Source organism: Meleagris gallopavo, chromosome 1 (assembly GCF_000146605.3).
Source record: "Meleagris gallopavo isolate NT-WF06-2002-E0010 breed Aviagen turkey brand Nicholas breeding stock chromosome 1, Turkey_5.1, whole genome shotgun sequence".
Lineage (NCBI taxonomy): Eukaryota > Metazoa > Chordata > Aves > Galliformes > Phasianidae > Meleagris > Meleagris gallopavo.
In genome coordinates, this window is record NC_015011.2 from 175,913,837 (window position 1) to 175,926,110 (window position 12,274).

General features: G+C 38.5%; 1 protein-coding gene across 1 annotated transcript in view; it reads left to right on the forward strand.

Moving 5' to 3' along the window:
* Positions 1 to 12,274, forward strand: part of GUCY1A2 (guanylate cyclase 1 soluble subunit alpha 2) — a 90,495-nt gene that overhangs the window by 15,146 nt on the left and 63,075 nt on the right. The window contains exon 3 of the mRNA XM_019612084.2: positions 4,138 to 4,623. Coding sequence (XP_019467629.1) covers positions 4,138 to 4,623 — 486 coding nt within the window. The remainder of the gene's footprint in view (positions 1 to 4,137; positions 4,624 to 12,274) is intronic.

Below are 12,274 nucleotides of genomic sequence, written 5' to 3' on the forward strand. Positions count from 1 at the left end.
CTCCCTGGGCAGCCTGTTCCAGTGCTCCGTCACCCTCACCGTGAAGAAGTTCTTACGCACTTTCGTGCAAAACTTCCTATGCTGCAGCTTATGTCCGTTTCCCCTTGTCCTGTCTTCACGTACCACTGAAAAGAGACTGGCCTCCCCACTATGGCTGCCACACCTCAGATATTTATAAACCTGGATCTGAGGTGTGGCGGCCATAGTATATATAATGATAATACATTATCATCTCTCTTTTATGTTGTGGAAAAACGAATATATTTCCACCAGTGTTTTAGATTTCTTAAAGTGGAGTTCCCTACAACATTCTTGCTGCCATTGCATGTTCATGAAGTACCTAACACACATAAAATGTTAAATTTGCTCACTTTAGTTTGGAGACTGTTGTGCCTTACATAACACCCCAGAGACTTCTATAAATAATCAGAAATTTGTAACAGCCATTTTGCTGCTGTGTGGAATCGTGTTCTGTTGACAATGCATTGAGGTGGAAATCCAGCTTGTAAACAAATGCTCAGGGTTCTACCTCAACAAGAACCTGAGAAACTCCTGAGTTGTGCTGAGCAAACTTTGCCACATTTACTCAACTGAAAAAATAAATGCTTTTTCATTTCTGCAGAGACTATATGCATTTCTCTTTGCTTTTTTCAGCAGATGTCTGTAATGGAAGCTAGTGTTTTGTTAGGATTTTGGGTTTTTTTTATTTAGATGCTTTATTTGTATCTAGAGATAAGAGAAGACATTTAAAGAATGTCCAACTGATTTAGATTTTAGCTTAGCAGCTAATTCACCTTCCTAAAAGTTGTCCTATATTCTTGTCCTCAATGTACACTCATCTTTCTCTGTTCCGGGCTTAACTTGTTTTCTGGGTACCTTGAATGTATGACACTCTCTAGACTTCTTCATTGTAAGCTGATTTTCTTCCAGTCTCTCCAGTCCTTTAATTAATTATATGCCATTTTAAGAAGGTCTGTTTATTGCCATTGAATTTGTTCACTGTATGAAGTCTAGTATGTGAGGTGAACTGTTTACAGAAGTGTGGCATAGTGCTCCATGTTTCCTAACCCATTCCTAATGAAAAGCCCTAAAAAGTGAAGACTTATCACAATTTAGGAAGGTTTGTGTACTGATCGAAGTCAGAGAGAAGGTCTCTTAAAATCTGCAGAGGCTGCAAAACATGAGACAGAAAATTATTTTTAAGCTCCCAAGATATTTCTTAGAAATACTCTCTCATGTTCCCATTGATATTTTCTAGAAGATTCATACTTAATTTTAATGTTTTTAACCCAGAGCTTGCAGAGCCTGAGTGACATGCTGAGGTAGCTGCTGGTGTACAGCGCAGTAGGAGATTGTCTCATCTTGTAAATGGTGGTGTTAAAGTCTGCCAGTGTTTCCTGGTTGGATCTTTTGGGAGAGGGAGGCTGGAAGAATCCTGGATAGTCAAGGACTCTTCTGTGTGCTCTCCTTTCTCTGCAGTGGGTAATTTATTCTGTGAGAAGATAATTAAAGAGACAGGAAAGCAATGAAATGTAGCAGTAATGAAATATAACAGATGACAGAAAGGTTTCAATCTTTCCCTGCTTACAAGAAAGATAGATGATGTAATCCTAATTGCCTATAAGCTTATGATCTGGGTGTAAAGCTGCTCAGCTCTGGGGAGCTGCCCAGAAGTGCAGTTTGGCTATGACTAGCTTCAAGAAAACCTGATGTCCCATCTTGTTCAGTTATACTTGAAGATACAGAGAGGGATCTGAGAAGCGACACACTCCAAAAGGAGATGAAGATCGTACTGAATCATAGCTGCAGTTCAAAGCCCACTGGAATAGAGATGAATCATCTCTGAATCTTCTTTGAAAGGAAAAGGGCTTTGCAAAGACTGAGAGGATGCTTCCAGGTAGAGGGTATCCAGAACCTCTCTGGACAATCTGTTCCAGTGTCTCACCACCCCCACAGTAATGAATTTCTTCCTAATATCTAGTCTAAATCTAACTTCTTTCAGTTTAAAACCATTTCCACTTATCCTGTTTCTATCTGCCCAAAAGATACTCCCCAGCTTTCTTGTAGGCCCTTTCAAGTATAGCAAGACCGCTATCTAAGGTCTCAGAGCCTTCTCTTCTCCAGGATGAAGGGGGTAAAGTTGAAATTGAATCAGGACACTGTCTTGGTTTTAGTTGAGATGATTTTCTTTATAGTGGCTGGTATGATGCTATATTTTGGTTTTGGGAGAAAAATAATGCTGATAACGATTTTTGAGTTGGTGCTGAGCAGTACTTACATAGAGTCAAGGACATTTCAGCTTCTCATACCCTTTTGCTGGGTAAGGAGCTGGGAGTACACAAGAAGGTGGGGGAGACAGGACCAGGACTACTGACCCACACTGACCAGAGAGATATCTCATCCCATATAGCATTGTGCTGAGCAGTAAAACTGGGTTGACTGGCAGAGCTGCTACTGCTTGGGAACTGACTGGGAATCAGTCAGGAAGTAGTGAGCAATTGAGAGAGAGAAAAAAAAAAACTGCTGTGCATCACTTGCTTTGTGTATATATATATATATATATATAAATTACTATTATTTTCCCTTCCTTTTCTGTCCTGTTCAACTGTCTCTATCTCAACCAATGAATTCTGCATTTTTCTATTTCTCTGCCGCCTTCCACTGGAGATGAGTGAGCACATGGCTGTGTGGTGCTAAGCTGCCAGTTGTGTTAAATCATAGCAGACACTTTTATGAAATGGAGCAGTTTCATAGGGAGATTATATTTGTAAAAGCTTCTCAACATACTGTAGAAAACATCAGCCTTGTTGGCATAGTGTATTCACAAGGACAGAGGTCACATTAAGGAATTTAAATCCTAAAACTGACAGCAGGGAAGCAGGAGCAAAGAGAAGTTCATTATTTTTCTTCTCATCTAGCAGCGGGCTGACAGCAGAAGCAATTTCTGAGGCCAGTGACTTGCCTTGCTTATTGTAGAATTGTTTGAATTGGAGGGGACCTTTAAAAGTCATCTTCTCTAACTCCCCTGCAATGAACAGGGCTGCCTATAGCTCCATCAGGTTGCTCAGCCTGACCGTGAGCGTGTCCAGGGAAGAGGAACTGACAACATCTCTGGGCAGCTTATTCTGGTTCTGGGCAGCCCAGGCTCTACAGGCTCATCTTGGGGACATGGTCACACACTTTGGAGCTAACAGCCTGTTTTCACCTGGAGATGGAAAAGGAAACTGACAGTGTACATTTATTTTGTATGCCAGTGATGTTCTAGGTATGGAAAATAGAAAAACTCTCTGTCAAATGCACTGAAAGGTAACTCATCTGTATCAACTACTGGACTCAGAAGATGGCGTGTATGGCCATTTAAAAGCCAAATGCAAAATCTATCCATCAGGAGGATATACCACCTGATCTTTTCTGATAATACTTCTCTATTGTTTTCTCTTCCATTCTGCAAATACAAATTGTATGGATCTTTATCAGGAAGAAATCTGTAAACTCTAACAGAATGTCACCCATCAAATACACTGCATATGTGAGAAAGCAAATGGGAAATAGAAGCACTGATAAGCTTTTTCTGTGGGACTAATTATTTTATGGGAGTTCTTTTTCATGTCTGCTCTTACTAGATTCCTCTATAGCATGAGAACATTTAAATTAGTAAATGTTTCCTTAAAAAGAACAGAAGCTACTTCACCTAGACTGCTTTCAGATAGTTGTAGTTTCCCTTTAATTCTCTTTAATTTAATGATTTTAAAATTTGTTTCTAATTAACAGATAAAAAGCTACTCATGAATTTGCTTTTAAGGGCAGGTATGTTCAAGAAGCACAACTCAGAACCATTATTTATACCCTTTCTGACATATACGTGTTATTGTGGTTGCTTTCTGATTTGATTGGGCTAAAATGGAGTCCCATGCTTGATTTGGGAATATTTTTGTGTGAATATAGACTATTTTCTGATTTACTTGGTGAGCAGACTATATGAGTCTCATTACTTGAACAGGTGTTTAAGATGCAACTGTGTAAAAGGCTGCAGTTTGTGCTTATCATTTTAACTGAAGAGTAAATAGGGAGGAATTAGATGAGAAATCCACTTATCAGGTGATCTTTGCTTTTCTAAAATCTGGTTTTATTTTGCAGGTGATGGAAGTTAAGGGACAAATGATTCATGTGCCAGAATCCAATTCAATTTTGTTTCTGGGGTCTCCCTGTGTGGACAAGCTGGATGAACTGATGGGCCGAGGCCTCCATCTTTCGGACATACCTATCCATGATGCTACTCGTGATGTTATATTGGTTGGGGAGCAAGCGAAGGCCCAAGATGGCTTGAAAAAAAGAATGGATAAACTGAAGGCAACACTAGAACGTACACACCAAGCCCTGGAAGAGGAGAAAAAGAAAACAGTCGATCTCCTTATTTCTATTTTCCCTGAAGAAGTGGCTCAGCAGTTGTGGCAGGGACAGCAAGTTCAGGCCAGGAAGTTTGACGATGTCACCATGCTCTTCTCGGATATTGTTGGCTTCACAGCCATCTGCGCGCAGTGCACACCCATGCAAGTCATCAGCATGCTGAATGAACTCTACACGCGGTTTGACCATCAGTGTGGATTCCTGGACATCTACAAGGTAATAGCTGAAGTCCTAAGTTAGTAAAATCTAATGGAAACTGAGATGGAAAAAGTTACCAGTATCTCCCCTCCAAAAGTGTGAAAGACAATTATTTATATCACAGGAAAAAAGAAATCTGAAATTTGTTCATTGAAATCAAGTACTGTAATGTTGAGCTGTCATCATGTTTCCCTCCTGGCAATGTATGTCCAACATTCCTTTTTTCCTATACACACCTCCTGGTTTTCTTTAAGTGACACTTCAGTTATAGTGTAGTAAGGATGATGTCTCAGTGATGTCCTTAGCCCAAACTGCAGCTCCTGAAAGGCACTAAAGTATTCTCTGTTACAGCAGAACCTGAATGTTTTTTGAGTTTAGATTTAACCTTCCACTGAAGATTACGAAGAAAACAGCAGCTGTCCATTCATAGCAAATGGAATGAGTGTGAGATATGTGTTGTGCCCCGGTCCTTTACTGCCCTGCAAAAAGGAGCTGTTGCACTGTTAGTCCTTGTTACAGACTGCAGCACCTTCATTCTCTTGAGAGGATTTGGTTTCCAGGTATTTGAGAGAAAAAAAAGAAGGGAGACAGAATTTAATAAGTATAGTTAAAATACTACCTGTGTAATTATCCTGTGAAATCTACAGAAAATATGTTTTGTATATAGCGTACATTTTAATTTTGTGATAGGAAAAGCAGAACAAATTTATTTTTATAACTATGAATACATCAAAGAAAAAATTCATAGTTTTAAAATTATATGTTGACTTTATTTTCCATCTGAGGCTTTCAAACTGAATCACCAGTTTTCCACTTGCATTAAATAGTATTTGTTCATAGACTGTAGAGAGGAGGTCCTCACAGTGGTGGCATTCCTTTAGTTTTTATCATCCAGTACTCTCTAACAGGCTTCCAAAAATATTAATTCTCTACTTAAATAATAATAGCTATTGTTGCTGCAAAGTTTTAATAACTACCTCGGCAGAAATGTATATTGCATAGACATAAGTTGATATGACACTACCAAGATAAAATGGGTTACTGTTACTAATGTTTGGAAGCCAAATGTCATGCTGTAAGAAGACTAGAATGGAAGGTATCAACACTCTTTCTTTGTTTTGTTTTGTTTTGGTTTGTTTTGGTTTTTTTTTGGTGTGTGTGTGTTATAGCTAGAAAAGATGGGAAGTTTGATATTGGTTTGTATTAGTCTGCTAGTCTGCTATTACTGTGCTGGTTCTCAAGTCAGCTCTGCCAATGAGAATCAAGGAACTTCTGACCCACCATTAAAAGCTGTACCTTGTGTCTCCATTTTGTATTGTATCATTTTGTATTGTATTCTCTGTCGGGTATATAGAGGTAGTTACTGTTTTCCCAGAGCTTAATTTTAGTTATCTGTTCTGAGGCATTCAGGACATTCTTTTGTTAAAAACTATGGTTGCATAGCAATAGGAAATAAAGTATCTAATAATCTCTGGTCTGTTTGGAGCGCAGGTTGGCAGAGTCATCCAAGAACACTACGAAGGAATATTTTTACATTAGTTGTGAAGATTAGGCCATTTAGACCGTGCATTACTGCCTTTCACCACTTTCTGCCACTTTAGATGAAAGAAATTACTGCATAGCAATATTGTTCTGATCAGTTACGTAAGATGATGGCTGCTGAGATGGGCAAGATGAGATTTACACATCAAGTACATGTATGAGTACTCAAAAAAAGTACTCAAAAAAAAGAGAAATTAAGACCTCTATGTAATGAGCAGAAGAATAAACAAAGCCTGTTTTTCTATGGAAGGATGTCTTACACCTCAAACATTATTTCTCCACTGTTACTGCCTTAAGGAATAACTGCTGGGTCTTCCTCAGATCCCTTCATCGCAGGTTTGCCTCCATCTCCATACTCCCTCATACACCCTGAGCATCCCTACACCACATCCCCGTCTTCAGGTTCTGTCCACAATCTTGACCCCCACAGTGAGTAAGGCAGCGTGCGATTGTTTTGGAGCTGTGTGTGTGTGCTTTGCTTGCTGGTTGTGGAACTCAGAGTGCCAGTGGGATCCTGTTGTTGCTGAGCTCACATGACAGCCAGTTCTGCAGCTGGGAACATTGTTCTGAATCTCCCACATTGATCCAGGCATGAATCTTTTCTCAGCCTGCAGGATCTGGGTCTTTAAAATCTCTCTTTTTTTTTTTTCCCCATTTATTTTTCTTTTCTTAATTAGAAGTCCAAAAAAGTTACTGCGGGATTAAGTGAATGCGACTCAATTAAGCATTACAAAAGGATAGAAAACTCAGGCACGGAACCATCTTTCATTTCCTTAGAGAATCAGGCTTAAGATATAAACACAACTCCTTTTGAAAAAGCATTTGCATTTTAAAATATAAGTAACTTGTGTGCTCGTATCTCTTCCATTTTTTTTTTTCCAGATGGTATTCTTGAAACTAATTTTATTAATAGGAATGATCACCACCACCACATCTACTATTTCAGAAGTTATTGTCAGGCAGTGAGTTTTAGATATGTCATCACCAATGTTTGTACTGACAGCCTACTTTTAAGACATAGTCCTGTAACTAGGCTACAGAAATTTATCCTGAACATCAAAACACAACTGTTTTCAAATTTGCTTATGCTTCAGCAATGTGGCAAAAATAATTTGCAAAAATTATTGATACGGTACTTCTGAAGACCAAATTCATCAGTCTGTAAACAGAAAATTAAGCAAAATTCATTAAATAAACTTCATGCTGTAAATTATTCACCCAGCTTTACTGTTACAGCATTATGAATTCAGAACCTCAGTGCTTCTAATTTTGGAGTCAGACAATGAATGTAATACTTTTCAGTTGTCTTGTACTACTTATTCAGGAATATTTACAGATAAGTGGGGAATGCAACTGAAGAACAGAGATACTTGTATTTAACAAGTAGAACATGGAGGGCAAATGTAATGAGCTGTTGGTACAGAAAAGAAATTCGTGAAGAGCACTGGAGGAGGATGAAATAAGACTTTGAAATTCCTTGGAAATGAAAGTACGTACCTGTAACTGATGAGAAAGGGAGAGTATCCAGTGAAAGGATGCACAGGTACGAATGTCACGAGCGAATGATGGGCTCAGAAAATAAACTTCAAAGCAGTAGCATATGGAATAGATGCCAGAGATGGCAGATTACATTTCTACAGGCTTAAGGAGAACAAAGCAGTAACTGAGATGCATTGTGATATGAGCATGGGTGACAGTTCTAGCAATTCATGTTTTAGACTGAAATTTAGAAAGAATTTTCTTGCATACAATTTTGATGAGAAGATGAATAGGGGCACTTGTGAGGTAGTACAACAGATAGAGGATGCAAGAGAGCTGAGACCTGGCAATGCCTTTGGAAACTGGTGCTGTTCACTGTCTGAGCTAATCATATTTGTCTTGGTACTGATGAGTGGGAGAGAAGGATGCTGTCCAGAAGGGAGTGCAAATCATAGCAATACAGATGCAAATCTGAAGACCGGAGCTGCTTTATAAGTTAGTGTCTGTAGACATGCAGATAGAAACACGGACTCCAGGAGAAGAAGTACTGAGATGGATATTAATAAATTTTGAAAGCAAATGCTTAGGGTAAAACATATCCTGGTTGGCCTGACTGTGTCTTTGTTTTGACCCATTTTTATCTATATCTGAATTCATGTTATTACGAGCCAAGAGCTGGGAAATGGTGTTTCGGCTAAGCCATCTCTTATTAAATGAGCTATTTAGATATGCTGCAGCCATAGCTAGCATTTAAAACTTAGTCTTGAAGACCGAAATCTTTCACGTTCAAGCCTCCTGCAGCCTCTGCTTCTTCCTCCAAGTAATGTCTTTGACACAGGATCATTTAACTTATTTTTGTTCTGTTTTTTTTGCCTGGATGGGCCTTATCAGCTCTTTTCCCCTTGTTAGCTTTCTGAAAAGACCCCTTTTCGCTCCCTTGTCTTTTATTGCATAAAGGTAGAAGATGCTGTGGTTGTTTCTTTGGCCATACGTTCTTTGCTGTCACACAGAGTCTCTCACTCCCTTATGAGGTCTGGGCCAAGATGGGACACCTATGTTTTGGGGGAAACTCAGAAGTGTTATAGGATTATGTTTAAAAATGAACAAAGAAAAACCTACAGAAGATTCCTTTTTGTCTGAAATTGTGCTACATATCTGCAATATTATCACCAGAGAGCTCCCAGATACTTAAAGACTTCTCATTTCTTTAAGCCTGTATCTTGCTTCAACCTTGTGGAGGATTTACATGTTTTGTCTTTAGGGAGATGTGCAAATGAAGCAAACATACATTCAGACTCCAAAACAGTTATTCTTTATATACACACAGATCTGCACAAAGCATTAAAACATGTGTACATGCTCCCCTGCTCTAGGCAATTAATCACCCAAGAATTCTCTAAAGAATCCAGGGCTTCTGCTTCTGTATATGATTTCTTCTTCATGAATACCATGCTTGTATAGATTTACTTCTGTCTTTTTTTTTTACTTCCTTCTCCCATTTTTGTCTTGCCTGAGAAGTGCACATTTATGTGTCCCATTCCATTTGTTTCATGCTGCCTGGGAGCATTGAGCCATGTCCAACCTGCAGGTTGTGGGAGTGCTTCCCAAGACCTCAGTTTATGTGTGAACCCTGGTTACCTCCTGACTTTTTGTTTGGGTAAGACCCATAAGTTTATTCTTCTTTAGGGCTCCCTTCTCCATACCAAAAAGAAAGCCCAGTTATAGTGGCTGAAAAAGATTTCTGTCCAAGAGCATACCCTGTTGCAGCACACAGGGCTCCCTGATGCTAAGTTTTTTACAAAACATCATTCATACTTGAGTACTTTGTTTGCTTGTGCCATGTTTTTCCCTTTTAGTCTCCCTGAAAGACTGGAGAATATTGATTTCACGTTCCATCACTCTAAGATATTTCCATTTCAAAGACCAGCATTGTCTCAGATCTAGAACATACTACCAGAGATAGCTGCAATAAACTAAGACCTTACTTGAGGACAAGGCTCGTCACATTGAGCTTAAGTATGCTTCTTCTGTGATACTTATTTATTTTAATGTGTGCTTATTTTGTTAGACAGTTCTTTACTTTGACATTGCAACTACCTCACACAAGGCAGAATGCTAACCAGGGCATTTTCTGTTCATCATAAACATTCAATGTGATTTTTACCATTTGACTCTTACCTAACAAAAGAGTTAAATTGTTTATATACTAGGACTTACATTTTCCATGACTGATGTGTATAAACTTGATGTTGGCCTAATGTAAACTGTAAGTCTTCTAGCACGTCTCTATTATAACTAATGAGGAAAAAACAACTTTTAAAATCCTGGGTATTAGATCTACGCAGCAGGAACTGTTTGTCAGTTTTCCTTTAATAAGAAAAACAGCACTGTGAATAAATGTGTAGATGAAAAAATGGATACTGAAAGATTATTTTTAAGATGCTAGGTAGATGCTGTAGAAAGAAGTTGGAATAAAACTCTTGTAAAATGCATGTGAATTTGCAAGCATGTGGCATCATTAAACTAGCTAAAAATAAAATGCCCTCAGGTCTGGTAAGAACAATTGCTTCATAATTAGGCCCTTGGGAAGGAGCGGGGATTTGTAGTAAGATACTTAGCTTTACCAGAGATTTCTGAACTTCATTGATACTTGGAATTCACTTCTCATGTGGGAGGGAATTTCCATACACTGAACTATTTCCGAAAGCAGAATTCGGCATCATAAAAGCATTGCACCTTGAAGATGAAGCACAATTTTTCATTGCTTAGGAGTCAATTTTTGAAGATTGAAACCAAATGAGATTTAGATTATTCCCAAATCCTATTTTAAATTGCTAAAGGCTTTAAAGAAAAAAAAAAGTAAGCTTTTAAAGTATCCCAAAGAATTGATGGATCTATAAATAATGCTGTATCCAACATGTAGAATTCATTTCTGGAAAAAAAGCCAAAAGCCAAAATGACTAACAACTAAACCCAGCCCTAAGTATTTTAAGCTAACCAACATTTTTAAGCTTCACAGCATCTCATGATTCAACTGTATTTCAAAGCTTTTCTGTGCAACAGAAAATGATATAGAGGATACTTGAAAATGCAAACAGGTCTAAACTTTGATTTCAGTTCACACAACATAAAGAAAACAAGTGAGTTTTGGATACTTGGAAAAATATCAGTGTTCTGCCTTTATTATATAGACATAAAAAGGTAGGCCTGGAAGTTACGTCAGAATCACAGAATCACATTTTCACAGCACGCTTGAGGTTTGAAGGGACCTCTGGCCCAACCCCTGCTCAAGCAGGGACACCTGGAGTAACATCCTCAGGGCCACATACATCCACATTGCTTCTGGGAGATTTCCAAGGATGAAACCCCTTTGGGCAGCCTGTGGCAGCCCTCCATCACTTGCGCAACACAGAAGTGTTCCCTGGTGTTCAGAAGGAACTTGCTGTGTTCCAGTTAGTGCCTATTGAGTCTTGTCATGGCAGCAGGCACCACCGAGCAGAGCCTGGCTCCATATTCTTTGCTCTCTCTCTTCAGGTATTAATGGACACTGAAGAGATCCTACTGAGCCTCTTCTCCCAGCTGAGCAGTCACAGCTCTCAACCTCTTCACACAGTAAATTAAGAGAAGATGTGGAGATGAGTCCGCCTGTAGGGTAGAAAAATGGTGTTTCCAGACTTCACGATAGAGTAAATCGTGCCATGGAAATTTTTTTCTTTTCATTGAGTATAGAAAATTTATACTGGAATAGCTTCAATTAGAGGCTTTATCCTGTGTCACTGAAGCAGGGTATTATTCCCATCCAATGACAATATTATAAAGTTATTAGTGATTTGCAGAGATGTATTCAGGAGAAGGAGATGGATAGAAGAAATTACAGGAGATTTCAATATCGTCTTGAGGTAGAATACAGATATTAAATAAATTGCTGCCTATAATGAGTACTGAGACTGCTGACTTAATATAAATGGAGATATCTACCTATTCTTCAGTCTTTGTCCTATACCAATTAAAAAGGTATTTTATTTGTGGCTGAATTAGAAGTAATGGACAGGAATAATGATGTCCAAATGACAATTTTAGAGCACCATGTTCCATATACCATAGCTTTTCCCTAAGTCTTCAGCTCTACAACTTAGGGCAGAAAACAGATGAAAGAAAACCCAGGGGGAGATAGTAATTACTTTGAATGTTTTTTATAGAGTCAAATGCAAGAATTTCTTCTTAAGGTTGAATTTTGCTGTATTCCTTTAGGCAAAAAAATATTTTAGCTTTAATAAAATAAATACATTGTTTTGAGGTATTATGTACGTGACTTTTGCAGTTGGAAAGAAATACAGCTAAAAAGGATAACACATGCAGTACTTGAGAACACTTCCCATCTTCCATTTCCAGGTGCATTCCCATCCTGAATCTTGGTACCATACTGAAAAGAGACTTAAGAAACAACCTCCTTATATATTTATGTGGTCCCATGGGAATGCAGCCTAAGTGTGCAGGAAACAAGGGTGTGCTGCAATAAGTACAGGCTGAGAAGTATGCAAAGAACTTATTCTGACTAAGAGACAGCCAGGAACATATCATGACTTCCCACATTGAGAAATTACTTCCAGGTCTTCAAAACAAATTAACAAGCTTAAAGTCTTTTTTT